At 39.7% G+C, this 18,915-nt stretch overlaps 1 protein-coding gene across 2 annotated transcripts in view; it reads right to left on the bottom strand.

Moving 5' to 3' along the window:
* Positions 1–7,333: 7,333 nt before the first annotated feature.
* The window catches only part of clpb (ClpB family mitochondrial disaggregase), a 47,344-nt gene continuing 35,762 nt past the window's right edge, over positions 7,334–18,915 (bottom strand). For both annotated transcript variants that reach the window (XM_015341591.2, XM_006627842.3), the window contains 9 exons: positions 15,882–15,959; positions 14,263–14,318; positions 13,822–13,866; positions 13,312–13,473; positions 11,817–11,973; positions 11,169–11,242; positions 10,646–10,765; positions 8,837–8,941; positions 7,334–8,289 (listed from right to left, as the gene is read on the bottom strand). In XM_015341591.2, the coding sequence (XP_015197077.1) occupies positions 8,071–8,289; positions 8,837–8,941; positions 10,646–10,765; positions 11,169–11,242; positions 11,817–11,973; positions 13,312–13,473; positions 13,822–13,866; positions 14,263–14,318; positions 15,882–15,959 (1,016 nt within the window). In that variant the 3' untranslated portion in view covers positions 7,334–8,070. The remainder of the gene's footprint in view (positions 8,290–8,836; positions 8,942–10,645; positions 10,766–11,168; positions 11,243–11,816; positions 11,974–13,311; positions 13,474–13,821; positions 13,867–14,262; positions 14,319–15,881; positions 15,960–18,915) is intronic.

The raw sequence follows: 18,915 nt of genomic DNA, 5'->3' as shown, positions 1-18,915 counted from the left end.
TTTCAAGAGTCACTTTGTGCCTTAATCGGTAGTTTAATAGAATCTGCTCTTTTAGCATTGAAGTGTAAGCGATAGTAAGAGTATGAAGTATCTAAGGAAATAAGTGCGTTTGACTGAATACAAGATAGACCACAAAGAAATCAGTTTAATTGATATACTGTATATATATTTGTTGCACAACAGAAAAAATAAAATTATCGTAAAACCATGGAGAAGATTGAAATCGTATTAACCGAATTTCAGTTAAATGAACATTACTTAACAGCTACAGTAGGCTACTTTTTACTGTTTCATAGTTGAAATGTGTTTATAGATTAAAGACAAAAAGGATCATATGAACGCAAAGTTTTATAGGTTTTAATATGTAGTGTCTTTTCCGAGCTGTCAATCTTCGGTGTAGAGAAGCCCCTTATAACTTTTGTTCACGCCTTTATTTACCCAAACGTCATGAATCTGAATAGTGGCCATTAATGTTACGGTTAATCACCAATGAATTTTAAAGTCAAAGTTAAACCCCCTTTATGTCCTTTCAGGTCCCTCAGAGAGGGAATTAGCCGAGATTTTAGGCCATTTTCAAGACAAACACTTCGACAGTAGTGGATTTGAAAGTCTGATTAGACAGAACGAGAGGCTCTCTCTTTGAAGGGATTAGACGGAGAGCTGGTGTGGTGTTCAACACGGGTAAAGGTCGCTGCTCTTTTCGCAGAGTTGGCAACAGTTTAACTTTTCGAGAAAGGACTGACCAATTCACAAAGTCGGACACCAGCTGGTTTTGAAGTGCTCTGTATGTGTGATTCAGGAAAACAGCTGGAAAGTAAAATTTCTTGTTCGTCCACTTATTGGTTAAATAAAATATATTTATTTTTTACCTTTATTATCAGATATCGTCTTTAGTAAAATGTAGCTGATATTCAATTTTATTTTTGAGGCACCTTTTTAATAACAGAACACAAGCAGCCCAAGAGCTTGATGATAATGTACGACTACAATTCTGGATTACAGAATGCTGGCTGGACTGTCTAGCCCTGCCTCTCTCCTTACAAAACTAACCTACTGTTGACCTATAGATTTCTATACACATGACACGCATGGTTTCTCTATACACATATAATCTAGTAGTTTAGAAATGTCCCAGTTACATATCTAAATCGATCCTTTTTCTGTTTGATTATTTTTATAAGGGTCTGACTGTCGCAACGTTTCCCATCAACTGCTACCCTTTTTGACTTTTTATATTATATTATTTGCTTCTCATTTACTTTAGGGAGCTGCTTTATTTCCTGACCGTGTAATCTCCTGTACTTTCGATGCAGTAACTTTATTTTCTCTAATTTATTATGTTTCCATTCACTTTATAGGCTATTGTAAACTACTGTAACCACTGAAAGTCACCTTGAGTAAATAACGTTTTGCGTTGAAGCAGAAGCAGCGTCGAAAACGAACATCATAGTCTGTCGACTTTTGTTAAAAACAAAAAAAATATATATTCTAAATCCCACATATGTCGTGTTTTAGAAGCACTGAAACTGTGGGAAAAAAACCGAAAAATACATTGAATTACATGCAAACAACAATGTTACAATAAAACGCCTGTCCAACTTACTATTAAAACGAGCAAAGAATTATCAGATAAAAAGCAGAGGGGAAAACCAAAAGAGCTACACATATATTTAAGTATATATAAGGTAAAATGGAAATCAGAATATTGGGAAGCAATGAGAGACGTCCCACGAGAAGCTCCGTTTAAGTAACATGCTCCTTTTACATTTACATCTCTTTCCCCCCCAGCTGCTCAACCTGAAATGGTCCAGGAGAGAAACGGCAGCTTCTCCAAACAAGATAATTAGATCAGAGGATCTGGGTTGCCTTTCTGAAAGGAAGGCCCAACTGGCAGGGCGCTGGAGTTGTGCAAAGTTAATTGAATTAAGTTTTCTCTAAACTAATTAGACAGCAATCTGCCACGCGAGCTGTCCCAGAGCAAGATTCGAATTAGGGAGAATGGATTTTTTTTCCCCCATCTTTAAAAAAGGTGGACGGGTTTGGGCGTCATCTTTTTACTATTAACATTTTGTACGGGCGGTCGTACAAACAATAGCCTGTCAACTAATTCTATAACAGCTCTTTTCTAGCGTCGGATCTCAACTGTGTCGTTACGTGACGGAGAGAAAGTTATTTCTTTTTTTTTTAAATAATCAAAAGTAACTTTGAGATCTCGCAGAAGTAACACTTTTCATAATAGTCCAGCTTTATGAAATTATTAGAAGTACATTAAGAATATGGCTTAAAAATGCGATGATTATGCTAGCCAAATGTTTAAGTGGTGTTTTTTTTAATTTCCATATATTTCCTCTAGATCATTATATTATGAAAAAGTTTGTCCGATGTGCTTTTGAAAAGTCATTGATTTTGCACGGTGCTTCACCTTTATCTTCGAGTTAACATTTAAATGCGTATAACGGAGGTGTACTGTATATAGGAAATTTAAATCAGTACGTAGATAAGTATTATCCTGAGTGAGTGAGGTAAATAATACCGCCCACGGTTGCCTGGATTTTGTCCAGCAGGTAATCAGCCGAAAACCTGCAGCGCCGAGAGACGGCGCCCTAATGATTCTTGGAGTCCTGGAAAACGTCAAATCTATTCAAAAAGATTTTTCGACTCCTTAATGTACTTAGAGTTTCGGTGTCTCATCACAGAATCGTTATAACTTCAGCTGCAATATCCGAAAAAAACAGTACAGTAACGTTACAGGACAGAACTCCATTATATTCAGAGCGACTGTCTGGTACTACAGTGAAAAAGAGCAGCACATTTGTATAATCGTGGTTAAATGTACAGACAAACATGGTAATTCATATGGAGAAGTTTGATGTGGTAGAATCAAGAATATAAATGCATACTGCGACAGAAAGTGAATTCATTAGTGTAAGAAATGATGAGTAATTAGTGTAATTCAAAGGCATACTTCATTTGCACTGAGCAATGTCAACTCAAACTTAAGCCCTAAACCACCGGTGCCGAGTAGTTTTTGGGCTCTGGTGTTTCCTCACATGGAGTCATAGGTTCAAATCCCATGAGAAGACAATACTGTTGTACTTTTGAGAACATTTTTGCTTGGCACTCCAAGTTGTAAACATTGGTCACAAATCTATAAGAAAAAAATGGCTAATTGTTATCTCTGGGGAAAAAAAAGAATAATCTGATAAGGATGAATTAAGTGTCTTCGCTGTGCAATTCCGGTGAATTTACAGTGAGGTGAGGTCTTGTGGTCATGGAACAGCATGTCACACTCTGCTTGTGAGAAAGTCAGTTTCAGAGCTCAGGAGAGAGTAATACATCAGTGCAAAAGATGTGACAAAGAGACATTAAACCCCAGTGTATGCAGAAGAAGCAGAAAAACACAGCAGATCTGTCATTAATTGCTTAAGATTTGTGAAGTGCAGTGAATACACAACACCTATCTTTAAGGGAGGCTCCCAGACACACTGCATGCAGGTTGCCTTCTCTGTGGGAAAAATAACTACTCTCTGTCAGGGCTGGAAGCAAAGCATCCTTTCTTCTTCAGTGTGGTCTAAACCAAAAAGGCAGGGCCGCCTGCTGCAGTACAAAAGATGAGCGCAAATTGTGTTATTTTAGTGAATCTTAGAAACGACTGCTGACAGCCTCTTAATGAAGCCCTCCTCACTCTCCCAATAACTTAATTCACTATTTACTTTCATTACTGGAATTACATTTTCCTAGTAACACAATATGAGTAACATCATATGCCCACTCCGCTACACTAACCCTCTGTAAACAACGTATTGGGTCTCCTCTAAAGTACATATTTGTTTTCAGTTCATTCACTCAGAATTCAATCACTAAAATTGCATGGAATATAAATAGTGTGACAGACAGGCTCTTTGGAATAACTCCCACCCGCCTTTCCAATACACACACACAAACATACTCCAACCTCTTCCCTGTACTCATGGAGGACGTAGAGATATCTAGGTTGTTTTTAACCCTTTGGGGGTTGGAGGTTGATGAAAGGACAAGAGTGGGGATTTTATATCTTTATAACCCATTCATAGGTTTTCCTTGCACACTTACAGATCTTCTGCTAGATCAATGCCAATTAAAAACTGTCTTTATCTTAAAGGGCTACATATAGAAATTATTAACCCAGTCTTAATCACTCCTCATTGTTTCTGTGATCGTCTAAATATGTCTGTCTACACATGCAATTTGTCTATCCCAAGATCCTCAGAACACTCTTATTACAGAGATGTGCTCATCTTTCTGCCACCTGGTTAAACTCTTCCATCCACATTGTGGCTTCAGGACACAATATGTCAGCAAATCAGGCACAACAAACCACATCAGATCGACTGTACAGAGGACCTGAAGAAATGTGCTGAGCACTGTGAAACTCTTTATACTACAAGAAAGCAAACAGAAATTGTTCAGATACTTTTAAGTGAAGCAACATTGTTTGTACATCCAGTGTTTGTTGGTGCACAGCTGGAGGGCAGAAATGTTGTGACCACTGCATATTTTTTTTCACAGGTTCATGAGATCAATTTCATTAACATCACCTCTGAAAGACCCTACAGAATTACCTGCAAACCAGGTACTGCTGCATTTTTGTGTTTTTCTACTGTCCTCTCTCCACTCCTTGGCCTGTGATATCACTGTATGTCATGAACAGCACCCCAGAGCAGGGTCTCACAGAAAAGGCAATGGGCCACAAAACTAAAAAAAAAAACAGTTTTGGAATATTTTCCCTCAAAACAGTACAGAGATGCAGGCTCCATAAGAAGTGGATAAACTTGGACCCTCTACTTTTATAATTATTATTATCAGACATTACACACTTGTGACTTTTTTTCTAGCTTACCCTCCTCTCTATTTTTAAAATGATTTTTCATTCTTGACTCTATTCTTTAATCACCTTTTTAGGACAGGACACTGATTTTAAATCAAAATTAGATACAAAAATAGATACAAAATTCCTTGAAACCAATGTTTTTCTAATAACGCTTAGATTTCTGTCCAATATTTAATGACCTTTTGACAGGCCCAGAGCTTTTAATTCCCCTGTTGGATTTCTATTTGTCCAGCAATTATGTATTTTTTTTTCCTTTTGTACTTAGACTGTTTTTTAGCAGCATACCTTTTATTGGGCAAGTTAACAATTGAAATCAATAATACAGGAATTAGGAAAAACAAAGAAATATGACTTGGAGCTCATAATCTTTTCCATCATTCTTTGCTTGTGCTAAACATTAATAGATGTCACAAATAACCAGCATTTACACTATTAACAATTTCACGGCAGCACAGCAACCCATCTAATGATTGAGGTGAAATGTCAGTTCTTGTCTGCCATGTTGTCACGCTGAGCCATGTGGCAAGAAGTGTCATTTTCCTACATAAAGCACTTGTCACTGCATGCCTACCACATTCTGTACAAGTTGGACACAAAGAACCTTGTGAGACAAGGAACCTTTGAAAAGTCCATTTCAAAGGTTACGCCTCCAATATTAATCCATGAATAAGTGAGGGTGATTGATGAATAATAAAATCCTCCTAGATCTTCTTCTTCTGACAGCCTTAATAGAGGGAGTTCAAGGAATAACATGTTACTATGGTCAGATGACCATTCTGCTGTACCCCTGTCTACTCAATGGCGTGGCAATGTCTGATGGGGGAACAGAGTTCTATGATTTTCTTTCTTCACTCCTGGAAAGGCCAAAACCAAATGATTTGGGTGTCCAGTTTATCCTGGCCGATCGATTCAGGTGTGACTTGTGGACACAGTGCTAAAATCACAGCAGCAAAGGTGATTCTAACAAATCCCAACATGGGAGCCACCCAAGGAACAGTTTCCTCACTTTGGTAAATCCTTGTAAAAAAGGCATTTTCTAGTGTCAGTTTTATAGCAAACTTGTATCACACCAGCATCATACTTCTGTCAGTTTGGTTCTCTGGCTCTGTTCCCTAAATGGATCTATTCTATTTAAAATTCTGAAATCTCTATTAAATCACTTCTGACTACATCAAAGCCATGACAACTACACTTAACAACTTGGTACAAGTCAAATGAACAGATACCTTTTATAGTCCTCTCTCCTTTTACTGCACTCAGAACAAACCCTGTGATTCTCCATCACAGACAGTGCATTGGAAGTGGGGATTGGAGTTTGGCAGCTGGGGGGTCTGGGCCTGGCTATGGGGGGCTGGGGGAATGTCACTCTTTTCAATGCTAAATAAGCCCCACAGGAAGAATCCCTGTTCTACATATGTAAGGAATGATGCTGGGAAAAAGAGGAATGTGTTTCTCCAGCATTCCTCCCCCTCCTGCATCAGCCTCATACACACGTCTAACATTCCAGTAGCATATTTTTCCCCGCACAGCACCAGATCAACCTGGAAATCTTCAAGAACCCCCCACCCAGAACTCTGTCAAACTTCCACTAAAGAGCCAAGCGCCCAAACAACTCAGACACCCTTCTCACTCATATTTATTACCCACTATCCTTTCAGCCCCTTCTATATGAATGAAATACATTCTTACCCGTCCCTATTGTGGAATAGGGAAAAAAAAACCTCCCATCAGTTTCTTAAGTACTTTCAGATGTTAACGTGCACATTTGCAGCAAAATGCAGTTCACCTGTCTGATCTGACGTGGGACCAAATGCTGTCATTGTATTGCCTTTGTGTACAGAGCCAACCCAGTAGCAGCAGTGATGCTCTTTGGATTGAGAATGATGTCTTAATGGGAATGAATTTCAGAGCTACCATTTTTATGCCATTTTATGAAGTATTACATCATAATTATTTGCATGGCAACGTCAAGACAAATAAAAGGATATGGGAGTTGGAGATTAGTTGAGAAATTATTCTTAAAACGTCTGTTTAATACTCATTTTTAAAATGTATATTGTACTAAAAGTGAAACAGTTCATTCATTTGTGTTTTTCAAAGATGGCACTTTTCAACTGTAAAGCACAAAGAGTTATTTAAATCTAAGAGTTTAATAATGATTATTTAAATTGCTCTTAAATTGCATCAATGAATATAACTGAACTTTGGACTTATAAAGCACTTAAATATGTATATGTGATATGATGATGAAATCTGTACACTATGACCAGGTAGCAACTGGAGTCTATCTTCTGTATATTTTACTGGAACCTGAGCTTTTACAATGCGATGAGTTAAATACATGTTTATGATTTTACTATTATCATGAAGAAATATTGCAAACAAGAAAATGATAAATAAAGTCAAGGGATTAAAATCAGGGATTATAGATAGAAAATCTGAAGTATAATTTAGCCAACAGAGTTTGAAGAAGCAGGTTTATTCACTCTAATACAAAGACAAGGGGATTCAAGTCTGAAGCAAGTTCTTAAGTACTTTACAATGTCTCCACTTCTACAGGCTCTTTTTCATATTGTCTGTGAAATTAATGATCAAAATAGACAACTATATGATGAAATAATTCTACATCTTGTCAACTCTACATTTCTGTGTCAGTGCCCTTCATCTTTATATCGTTTCAATTGGCTGGTCTCTCTATCTTCCAAATAAGGTCTGGAAACATAAAGCATCATACAGCATGTTAGAGAGTAGGCTGTGGATTGTGCTGTTTCACTGGGGAAGTTCTTTTTCTTTAAATGTTATTTTGCTGTAGTAAGAAACCTCAAATTCTTCTCCAAGTGCTGGGGCTCTACACTCATTCAAACTGAGTTTGCAGCTGCTGTCTAGTTTATAAACTAGGTGGCCCATCTTGTTGAGCTCCAGAAGGCCCAAATCACTACCACACTGCTGGAAATGGTGACAGTGCTGCTGCTTCCTACGCTGTCTACAAGCATGGGTGAGGGCTGGATGCATTTCTTTTTCTGGGAAGAAAATGAAATCTGTCCCAGTGATTTTATCAGTGGAACTTTCGCACACGAACATGCTTGTAAGTTGGCTACACAGCCTGTGGTTCTTCCTGTACTGTTTCTTCAGTGTTTCACCAGAACCTGCAAGCTCTCAGTGTGCAGAAATGTTCCTTCCTTCACGCAGCTCCTAAGAAATCACAGAGAGAAAGCCAGCTCCTCTGGGTTAAGAGGGGGTCGGATGTCCAGTTTTTTGGAAGTGCTGTCGTCTCCCACTATTTCCAGGCGCAGGCTGGGGCCCCGGCCCTCAGAGCCACTCTCCACAGAGCTGTCCACAGAGAGACGTAGTGTGCAGCCCCGCGGGAGCAGCTCCTGTTCGTAGGCCGCGGCTAACTGGTTCACCACTCGGCGCTCCACCTGGACAAAGGGAAGAGTTCACCCAAAGTAGAGGAGCGTTTCACACAACCTGCGACAGGGAGCTGCTCACATGTTCTGTAACTGTCCCTTCGTAAACTTCTCAAATGACAACACAAGACGAGCCAAGAGAAGTAACTTTTCTCTTGGAGTGTGTGGGCATGGACACAGGAAAAGTGGAAAAGCACCTACTGCTGTTTAGCTTATATTTTTGGACCCAACAGCCTCAACCATCAGGCATCTCGTACATTATCGGTAACAGGAAACAGGTTCTCAAGGTACTTCTCAAGCTTACAATTTGGAGATTCCTGGAAGTCAAGGCTTGGCAGATATAAACGTTGGCTCTCTAGGTTTTTTAGCAAGATTAACAACCAGCTTGGGAGAACGGACCTGAAGAGCCTGCTTTTGAGTGTGCAGGTCACAAACACTAGGAGCAGAATTGTGTAGACTGAGCACAAACAGCGAGGATCACAGAAACACCATCAGGAATGAGAACCAGTGGGGCTACATCTCTCTGCTGTTTCCAGCACACAGCAGGCTCTTGCTGTACCTCGTGTTTAATGGAGCGGGCTCCGTAGTGCAGGTTGTACCCTCCTGCCAGAAGATCCATCACCTCCTGGTCCCACAGCAGAGTGATGTTGTGTCTCTGTTTGGCCTGTAGAAAGAACAGACACTCAGCACAGAATAAAGGAAAAGGAATGCATTCACTTAACAGATGACCATTTAACAATACTTCCACATATATTTCTTTTGTAAAGTTATTTTATCTTTACATATATATTTAAAATGATAATACATCAGAAATACCAGGAATTACATTACTCTACACATTGAGTACATGTAATAAGCATGCATTGGTTTTAATGTTACTATGAGTAAGTGTGTATAACGATAATAAATCAATTATTTAGTAGTTTATAATGTGCAATGATGAGAATGATGATTTTTTTTTATTAAACGCAATCGGGACAGAAGTGTACACTGTTGCCTTGAGGGAGTTCAGAAGTAGAATTACATAGCTAGTCACATGCCAAAAAAGTGAGTAATGTATCACTTCGAAATTACCAGTATGGGCGTTTTAGTACTACAGAAGATTTCTTTTATATTTACACTTAATAATGGATTGTTAGTATTTATAGATGACTGTATTGTAAAGCACCCAGAGTGTAAATGCTCAGAAGGGAGCTGGTCAGGACGGTCAGTGAGTAAACTGTGGATAGATAGCAAGCCCTGAAAGAAAAGAAGCCTGGCAAAAATTAAGTGAAGTCATGTCATTTGTCAAACTGCTTCATACCACACGGTGTCGTGGGAAGCTGGAGCCTACCCAGCAAGCACCGAGCGCAAGGCAGGGTACACCCTGGACGGGGTGCCAGTCCATCGCAGGGCCAGTGCAAGCCAACTATACATGGGGACAATTTGGAGGCCACAGTAAAGGCCGAGGGGGGAGAATTAACTCCGGGTTAACTCCCTACTCTTATCGAGAAATGCCCGGGGATCTTTAATGACCACTGAGAGTCAGGACCTCAGTTTAACACCTTATCCAAAAGGTGTCCCCACCACTATACTGGGGCATTAGGACCCACACAGACTGCAGGGTGGGCGCCCCCTGCTGGTCCCGCTTACACCTCTTCCAGCAGCAACCATAGCTTCCCAGGTCTCTCATCCAGGTACTGACCAGGCTCAACGCTGCTTAGCTTCAGTGGGTAGCCAGTTGTGAGTTACAGGGTGATATGACTGCTGGCATTAAGTGAAATAATGATTTAATATTTATAAACCCCCCAGCTGTTAAATTCTATAATTTGATTTGGTCAGAGGAGGTAATCTTTCATAGATTTCAATATATTAGTCAGGCAAAAATTCATTGATGCCATAGGAAAGGGTATAATGTCACCAGCACATTGAGAACCACATGACAGTGGTGGCTTGTCCCTGATTCAGGAGCTGACGTGCTTCTGTTCATATCTACTCCCGACACAGACTGTGTAATCATTTTACTTCTGAAACAAATCCTAGGAGCCTCAGAAGAGAAATCACCAGAAATGTTACAAAAGGGCTTAAAAAAGACAACTACAAGACAACTGGATATTGTATTATGTCATTTTGTGAAGTAACAGACAAAATAAAAAGTTTTTCGACTGTCGTCCAACCTGAATCACCCAATTTTTTGCAAAGCCCAGTGTTGGTCAAAGCTAAAACTGGCCATACAGATCTGGCCGGTCTCGTGCCTTCTCCCCTAGTACTGGATTAATTTCAGTTCCTGTGTAGCGCTGGGGATGAGGCTGGCCTGAGAAGAGACATGCTGAGCAGGGCGGGCATGGGTGACAGGCAGCACGGTGATCTGTACAGCAGGAACTGTTACCTTCTTTGCCCAGAAGCTGAGCTCCTTGCTGACCAACTGGATGAGCTCGGAGTGGCAGAAAGGCAGGAAGTAAACAATCTCATTGATCCGACCCAGAAACTCGTCCCGCCTGAAATGTGCCTTGGAACAGAAGGGACAGGAGGCTGTTGAGAGGGTCTAGACCACTGAACCCATGGACTGTATAATACAGCAATACAGGTTACTTTATACTATTTTATATCTTCCCAGAAAACAGCAATATTTAAAAGAATTAAATGCAACTCAAAACAAGCTGGCTATTACGAGGGGATTTTGAAAAATACAACAATATGAATATTATTATATCCACAAGAACCAAAATGAGGAAAACCAAATTCATTTTGAAATGCAACTCACACTCTGGACCCAGGATTTGGTGGGGTAAATGTCAGGACCACAGGCGTGCAAAACTATTCGACCAATCCCTAATCATATGTAATCTTTTCATAAGAAACATCTGTCCAGGCTTTATTCAATCATGGTCTGGCAAATGAGGTGTGATTACCTTCAAAATAGGGCGAATGACATTCTCCTTGAACTGCTTGGATATGGTGATTTTGTCACTTACTTGAACATCATCTGCAGCGAAAAACATTATGAACTGCACAGAAGTATACAAACAGCTACATATCTTAAACAAAAGAACATAAATCTTTTCTATGTTTCTTAGTATCCAGTTATAAGGCATGAATAACACACAAAACCGAAAAGAACTTTAAATAATCACAACCAAATGCCATGCAGAGACAGTGTCTTTCCTCAGGTCTTCTGACAGAAAATGCACACCAGACTGTGCCTTTGCCAGTTTATAGCCCATAACTACAGAAATGCATCTGACCAACAGCTATGATTACATTTTAATTGGTGAACTGAATGAATGCTGTCTGACTTGGGAAAACTAGGGCTGGATCTTAACTGTTCTAATCATTTACTGTAATATCAAAATGTACCATTTCTGGGAACAAAAAAGGTAAATTAAGCCTGGCTATTGTCAGTCTTGTGTATAATTAGATTATTATCGAAAGCCAAAGAAAATTTAGTATCTTATTACTCAATTGACCAAAAGCTTTAGTTAAAAATACGATAGGAAATAACTAGAGTTTTTGTTTTTGCAGTATGGTTCTAATATTGTTATTACGGGTTAAGATCTCACCAAGATTCCCTGCAAGCCTCCTTCGGCTCACTTCCTGGGCTTCACGTCTGAGCTGCAGAGCATGGTGGGCAATCTCATCGCTCGCCACGTTGGATGTCATAATGAAGATAGCGTCTTTGCATTCAATTGTCTTCCCTTTCCCATCGGTCAGCCTTCCCTTTCAGGAAAAACGTACAGAGCGTAGATTTTTTTTATGTGGCTCTGAAGTGTATTAGCACAGTAAAGAGAACACAACCCAAAAACTGAAGGAAAAAAGCAAAAGGACAGAATCAATTGTGAGATATTGGGATTCGGTATCTGTACAACTGGCGTTCAGATGAAGGATAAGCTGTGAGGATGTTTGTAGTGCTCAAGGAATGAATCAGACTTCTTTGATTATGCTGCAGAATGCAGGGCACTCTAAACCACTGTGACCTAGTGAAAAGAACATAACATACATTGTGAGAGAAATTTCTACTTCCAAAATAAGTCAAATGAAATAAGTGACAGGATTCCTATATTTTATGTGAAATCTTGTCTCCTCGTGTGGGCATAGCTGAGGGCACCATAAAACAGCACTGGTGATTTGGCGTCCACGATGCTTCTTCTCTGAGTGCCTCTGATTAGCAGAAAGCCAGGGTACTGTCTGGAGCTCTTGCCGCTTAGCTATCGATTTTCCATTGCCTCAGATTTTTAAGATCTATGCACAACCTTTAAAGGAAGAGGAGGTGATATTAATCCTTCAGATGCTCTGTTATTAAGGAAGCAATCTCCAAGGACAAACGCACGCTAGAGAAACTGGAGACTGGTCTGTCATTTTATGACTGCTCAGAAAAGCCCATCCTCCTCCGCCTTACTATAGTTTTCCATTTTCTCAAATGCAACCCGTGTTTTGCGTGAACCCAGAATAAACTGTGCGCATGACTGAGCAATGAAATTGAACATGCCTTTTTATGATGTGCACCCACTGTATGACATGCATCCAGCACAGTATATTACATACAGTCAAAAAGCAAACAGCAAAACCCAAAGTCTCTGGATGTGCCTCTTGTTCCAGATTTAAAATGACCAGTAATTTAATATTATTATATTAATAATCAGTTTGTGAATGACTTCACTTGAATCTCTTTGTTCAGCTTTATTGGTGCTGAAAGTCCATAAGTGCTCAGCGACTGACGCAATACTTTCTCTGTTGCACTATGTGCTGTGTTTAGGTGCACCACACTGTATCAGCCCAATGAAAAGTGCAGCACCCTATGAGGCTCATCACACCTCAAAGGAATCTTTAACACACCTGTAAGGCATTCTTACAAACTAGGGAAAAGTCTCATTGCGAATTTAGATTCACAGCCTAACACTAGCTTTTTATAATCTTTTCATCAATGTATAGTATGTTACACATATGTCAACAGTTTTAGAAAAATGAATGCCTATGAATATCTACTCAGACTGGGATAAAATATAAAATGTACTGAACAGGTGAGTTTTCTACCCAAGAGGAAACTGGGTATGATACCTCATCAAAGAGCTGCAGCATGATGGTGAGCACATCAGGATGGGCTTTGTCCACCTCGTCAAACAGCACCACCGCATTGGGACACTGCTTGAGCTGCTTGGTCAGCTGACCACCTTCCTCATGGCCCACATAGCCGGGGGGAGAGCCTATGAACTTGGCCACCTAGGAGGCAGAGAGAGATAAAGGGGGAAAAAAAGATGGAGTCAGCTTCAGGTGGACAACAGTTGTTTGGCACACAAGGTTAGCTGCATATTTAAAAATAAAAGGTAAAAACAGGTTTGTAATGCTACAGAGAAATATGTAATGCTGCTATAGATACATGATTTATTTTCTTTTTCATTCAGGACAAAATATTAGTCTCTATTTGGTATGAAAGTTAAGTGTTTTATGACTATAGTCTAAATAATGAGAGAGGTCCAGTAAACACTAGCCAGCAGAAATGGAGAGAAGTTCCAGATTTAGGCAGCTCCACAGAAGTGTTTTTTTTTTAAGTCAATTTTGTCCTTTTACCTCATGTTTCTCTTGAAACTCTGACATGTCCATTCGGATGAAACCCTGAAAATAAAGATGGGATTAAATGCATCAACACCAACAAACACAAGATTTAAAAACTAAAGCTTTTTTTTTTTCAAGGGTGCAAAACGTTTTGAAAATTAACAAACAGGGGAAACTACTTGAGAGCTGAGCAGTGGATAACAATGTGATTCCTATGAAACAATTTTGCCACATGAAAAATGCAGCACATGAAGTTACAATGCCCCTGTAAATTTACAGGTTTAGAATGTTTTGGTATCACATCATGAACTGGGTGTGAAGAGCAGGGTTTCTTAAGATAATCACTCATGCCGGATGGATTTCTGGCTGACACCTGTCCTTCTACTTCTCAGGTACCACAGAAAAACAGAAGTGTGTCAAAAACAGCAGCACATAAAACACCCTGGTAAGCTGTACCTTCTTGACGTCTTTGTGCATGTATCGGGCCACTTGTTTGGCTAGCTCTGTTTTACCTGTGCAGGAGAAAAACAGAAGGAAGCATTTACAGTGTGCTTTAATACCACATTCTGTGTTGTGTTGATGGATGTAGTTCAGGTGTTCTTACAATAACCAGTAACATGTACTGTGAAAGAAATATACAATGTACTGTGTGAATGGGACTGATACTTAAAATGGCTGAACTATCTATTGAACATCTCTCATGATTTCTATTAAGGATGACGATGATGATCATTATTATCATCAGCCAATTTTCTTTAAAACATAGCCTCTAAAACAGGTTAACAAACCATTCATATTTTGGAGCACTGATTTGACCACTAAAGCCTGTGCTTTCAGAATAATTTAATTTTAATTTTTACCTTGAACATTAAGTTTAACAGAGGACCTGGACAGTACTCTTGCTCTATTGCCATTTGGTTTATAACAATCCATACAGCTCCCCTGTTTTCTGCATGATTATCCTACATTTACCCATTTAACGGAAGAGATGAATATTAAAAAACATCAATTCTTCAGAGCTGTTCCAAACATCAACACTAAAATTACTACTATAGACACTATTATGACTGCAGGAACTTCAGTGCTTTTCCTTCTCTTTCCTGGTCACATGAAATCCAGCTGGTTCACAGCTGACTGGATGTGGCTTTGTTTTCCTCTAGGTGTACAAGCAGAACGAACTCTCTGCCAGCTCCTTCCTCACATATTCACTCAGTACAGTAGATGTAAAATATTCCCTTTATAAATTTTAATATACATATAGGATAAGAGGGGGACTTGTTGCTCAGCTGTTAAATATTCATGTCCTCTGGCAGGCTGCTTGTATGTCGCTGCAGGCTAGAAGAATATGAAAGCCAGGCAATTTCCATAAATTTTCACACTTTATCGTACAAACAAACAACTTAACAGGCAGGGGAAACAATTAACCCCCTGTGGAGGTGTGCAGGTCTTTCTGTCTGCAATATCTGCCTGTCAGCTCCCGTGTTAGCTGTGCATTTTGGGCCGTATTTCTGCAGCAATCTCATCTCAAAGATGAACAACTGTAACTATTCAAAGTCACTGTTTTTTAAACTGGACTAATTTACTCTGGTCGTTATTATGGCGGCCATCGTGGCTCAGACTTGTATATCGTGGAGCCAATGAAAACGAAATACAACACCTGAGTTTGCAAACCTAAAGTGCACAGATAGTCTTGTTGTGCAGGAAGGGAAAAGCAACTGGACTCAATTAGTCTGCCTATTTACTAGGCATTCAGCAAAGCTGGAGACTGGCCAGAACGAACTCCACGATTGTGCACTGGGACCAGTTCCATTGGGTTGAAAGTACAGCATAGGCCTTGGCTTCACATGAGGACTCACATATGGATTGACTGCACAATGAATTCATGTGCTGTCGGCTGTTCTGACCTTTTGGTTTGGTGGCACCGATTGTTCCTCTAGAGGCTTTTGTTATGAGAGACACGGTAATTACCAAGAAAGGAGGAAGAGGTTGTAATCAGAAACTGAACATAAATGTAGTGAACACTTAGTGAAAGCCGATTCAAAAAGGGCAGGCATGCGGCCTGTGGACTCTTTTACCAATTCCAGATGAGCCCAGGAAGAGGAAGACAAGGGGATGCTCTTCGTCGTACCAGCCATTTTCCTTCCTCCGAATTGCTGCCGGGAAAAAAGGTGGAAAGAGACAGAGGCTCAGGAACAGGCAGTGGAAAAAAAAAAAAAGACCTCTGCAAACTGAATACATCAATGACACAGGAGCGCGGATAATTATCGCAGACTCTACACGATGTTCTGACTGCTTTCAGCCTCCACTCTCAGTCATTCGGACCATTAGCCCCGCGTAATTTCATTAGCCATCCCGGCGCTGGAGAAACCAAATCGAGTTAGCATGGATCCAGGAGAGCAGCCCGGGGAAAAGGGTTCGGATAACGCCAGGTTGCCCTGGCAACCAGCTCGAAAAAAAAAGAGAGAGAAAGCAGCGCAGGCCTGCGATGGCAGAGGGCGGGGCGAAACACAAAAACCCAAAAAGAAATAAAATCAGAGGCACTTAGGCATGTGTGGCTGCCAAGAAGGGCTTTATTTATTTATATTTCCTTATTTACTTATTTATTTTAAAGACAAATCGTCTGTTTTGTGTAATGAGAAGTGAAAGGCCGTTTCAGTAGGCCAATATGAGGCATCTTACAAAAGAAATGAACTTAAAAAGCTGTCACATTTCTATATATAAACGGCTCAAAATAACTTTTCACACCGTCTGTGGGCATTAAAATTGCACCAGGAAGATGGGTTCACTCAAAGCTGCCGAGATGGCTCAGTTGTTGATCATGGGATGTGTAGTTTTTTCCCCCTTAAAGATTTTATTAACGTTCTCACAAAAAAGAACGGGACAAACATGTTTCAACGTATATAATAACAACATTAAAGCTCAATAGTGTTCCAGGGCTATTAAGAAAGTACAGCTGAGACCCTCTTGAACTGTTAAAAAATGTCACTGAACAATCCCAACAAATGATGAAGTGTGTGTAGCAAATTGGAAAATTAGTTTTATGCAAGATACATTTTTGCAAAATATGCAGGCAGTTTCAACAATAAATGAAACGTCTTGCTGGACACAAAACTAAATGAATCTTTAAGCTATTTAACTTCGAAACATGGCACCAAAAAGAAACATATGTACACATGAGACTAATGCAGCAAAATGCGTTAGGACAAGAGTTGGTAACAGACAATCTTATGCTGTAAGATTTTATATTCTCGATATGAAAGGATTTTTATTATCCTGAGAAAAAAATCAAAATGACAGAAAGAAGTCATATTAAGTATCTTCACGTTTAGAAACAGGAGATATAGCACTCTGAGCAGACAGCAGGGCACACAACAGCATTTTTTCTGCGTTTTCATTCTGTTATTTGTTATAAAGATAAATCTCTGAATGCTGCGGGCTACTTTCTGTACTGTGGGCAATAATATTTTTTCATAATGTTGCTGAACTGAATGTAACTCTAAGATTTTTATTTATCACACCACAGCAGCACCCAGGGGACCCCAGAATACTTGATTCTAGCAACCTCCTTCAGTAAAATGCAGTGTTGTTGGAGGACAGCTGAATCACAAGATAACCACCCGTGAAACAAGTAATCACCTGCTTTGGGACCTGATTTCTAAAAGAAAGGTATGCCTACACTTCCGGAACTTACCTTTCTGTGTAGAGTCAGTTATGAAGGTAATTCAACTGTGTTGGATACAAAAAGCCCTTACTGGGAATATAGAAGTACTGGAATTCCTACTAAAGATCTTCACACGTGAGTTTCACATACTGTACCCAGTCTTACTCAAGTACCATGAATTACATATGTTTATTCTCAGTTATTTGGTCTAAACTCACATCTTTTTTTATTGTAATCCCAATAAAAATACAGTTCAGAACAGTATTAACATATAACATATCCATTAGATACAGATATGAACAGTAACTAGATTTAAATCTTCCAGAGTGCTTTTAGCTTAATTTCTGTGCTTATTTTTGGTGCTGTCTGTCAGTCACTACAGAAACTGGTTCTGATGCTGGAAATGAGTTCAGCTTGTTTAGCTTCATTGGAGAAAAGGTGTTTTCTACTTTTCAACCTACCAGACCTGCTGTGAGCTTGCTTTAATTTTAAATCACCACTAATCAGGAGGCAGTTTTTACAGGGGCTGTTTAGAGATGTGCTGTTTTGGGGGAAGGGGATGGTTGTGGTTTTATGGTTGGGAAGACCTCTGATACACCCCTCCAAACTGCTGTCTATTCAAACTCAATTTACCTCTCCTGGGGCAAAGGACACTTAATAAAATTACAATAGGATAATGGTCTTCAATAACTTTTAGCCACAGTAAGGTAAATGAAGATCAATCAGCCATTCTTGTCTGCCTTCAAACGGTAAGAAAAAAATCCTCCTTTTACAATGGCTGACATCATAAAAAAATCATTTCTTCTCTCCATAAGAGTAGGTATTCAGAAGACCATATGTGAATAATAGTTCACAGTACTCTCTGTTCTGCTATTGCTGCTGATTTGACTGTTATGTTCCATGTAAAACAAACCTAACAAACTGATTTTGGAAAAGACTCCTGTGGTGGAGTAAAAGCATGTATGGTGGGGATGTTTTAAGAGCTGATTTTTAATTACACATAAAATGTGTTATTACTAATCTTAGCAGAAAAGGGAATCTCAAGAGGATGAATGAAACTGAAGGTGACACAGGGATTAAAACAGCAGTCTCCCAGGCTGGTCCACCAGCTTTCTGGCTTTCCAGGTCTCTCCGATCAGTGGCTAAACTTCCCATTAATCTCGGCTAATTAAGTCAATAACTGGTTCAATGAAGCGAATGAAAACCACAACTGAACTGAAAAGCAGAGGACCACCTTGTTGCTCTCCAGGACCAGTGCGGGAAACACATGAATTAACCGGAAAAGGATGGTATTAATTGGTCCTTTGAAAAACTGGAGTGATTAAGCCTTGCATTGAAGTGTGAAATGGTAGCTGTTTAAAGCTGTCTTAAATAACTTGATGATGGTCTCTAAGCCTTAGACTGGGCTTACAATGCGATCTGAAACTCTTGATACTCAGCACGGCTGT

The sequence above is a fragment of the Lepisosteus oculatus genome, chromosome 5 (assembly GCF_040954835.1).
Source record: "Lepisosteus oculatus isolate fLepOcu1 chromosome 5, fLepOcu1.hap2, whole genome shotgun sequence".
NCBI lineage: Eukaryota > Metazoa > Chordata > Actinopteri > Semionotiformes > Lepisosteidae > Lepisosteus > Lepisosteus oculatus.
This window is presented reverse-complemented; position numbering and strand designations above follow the sequence as displayed.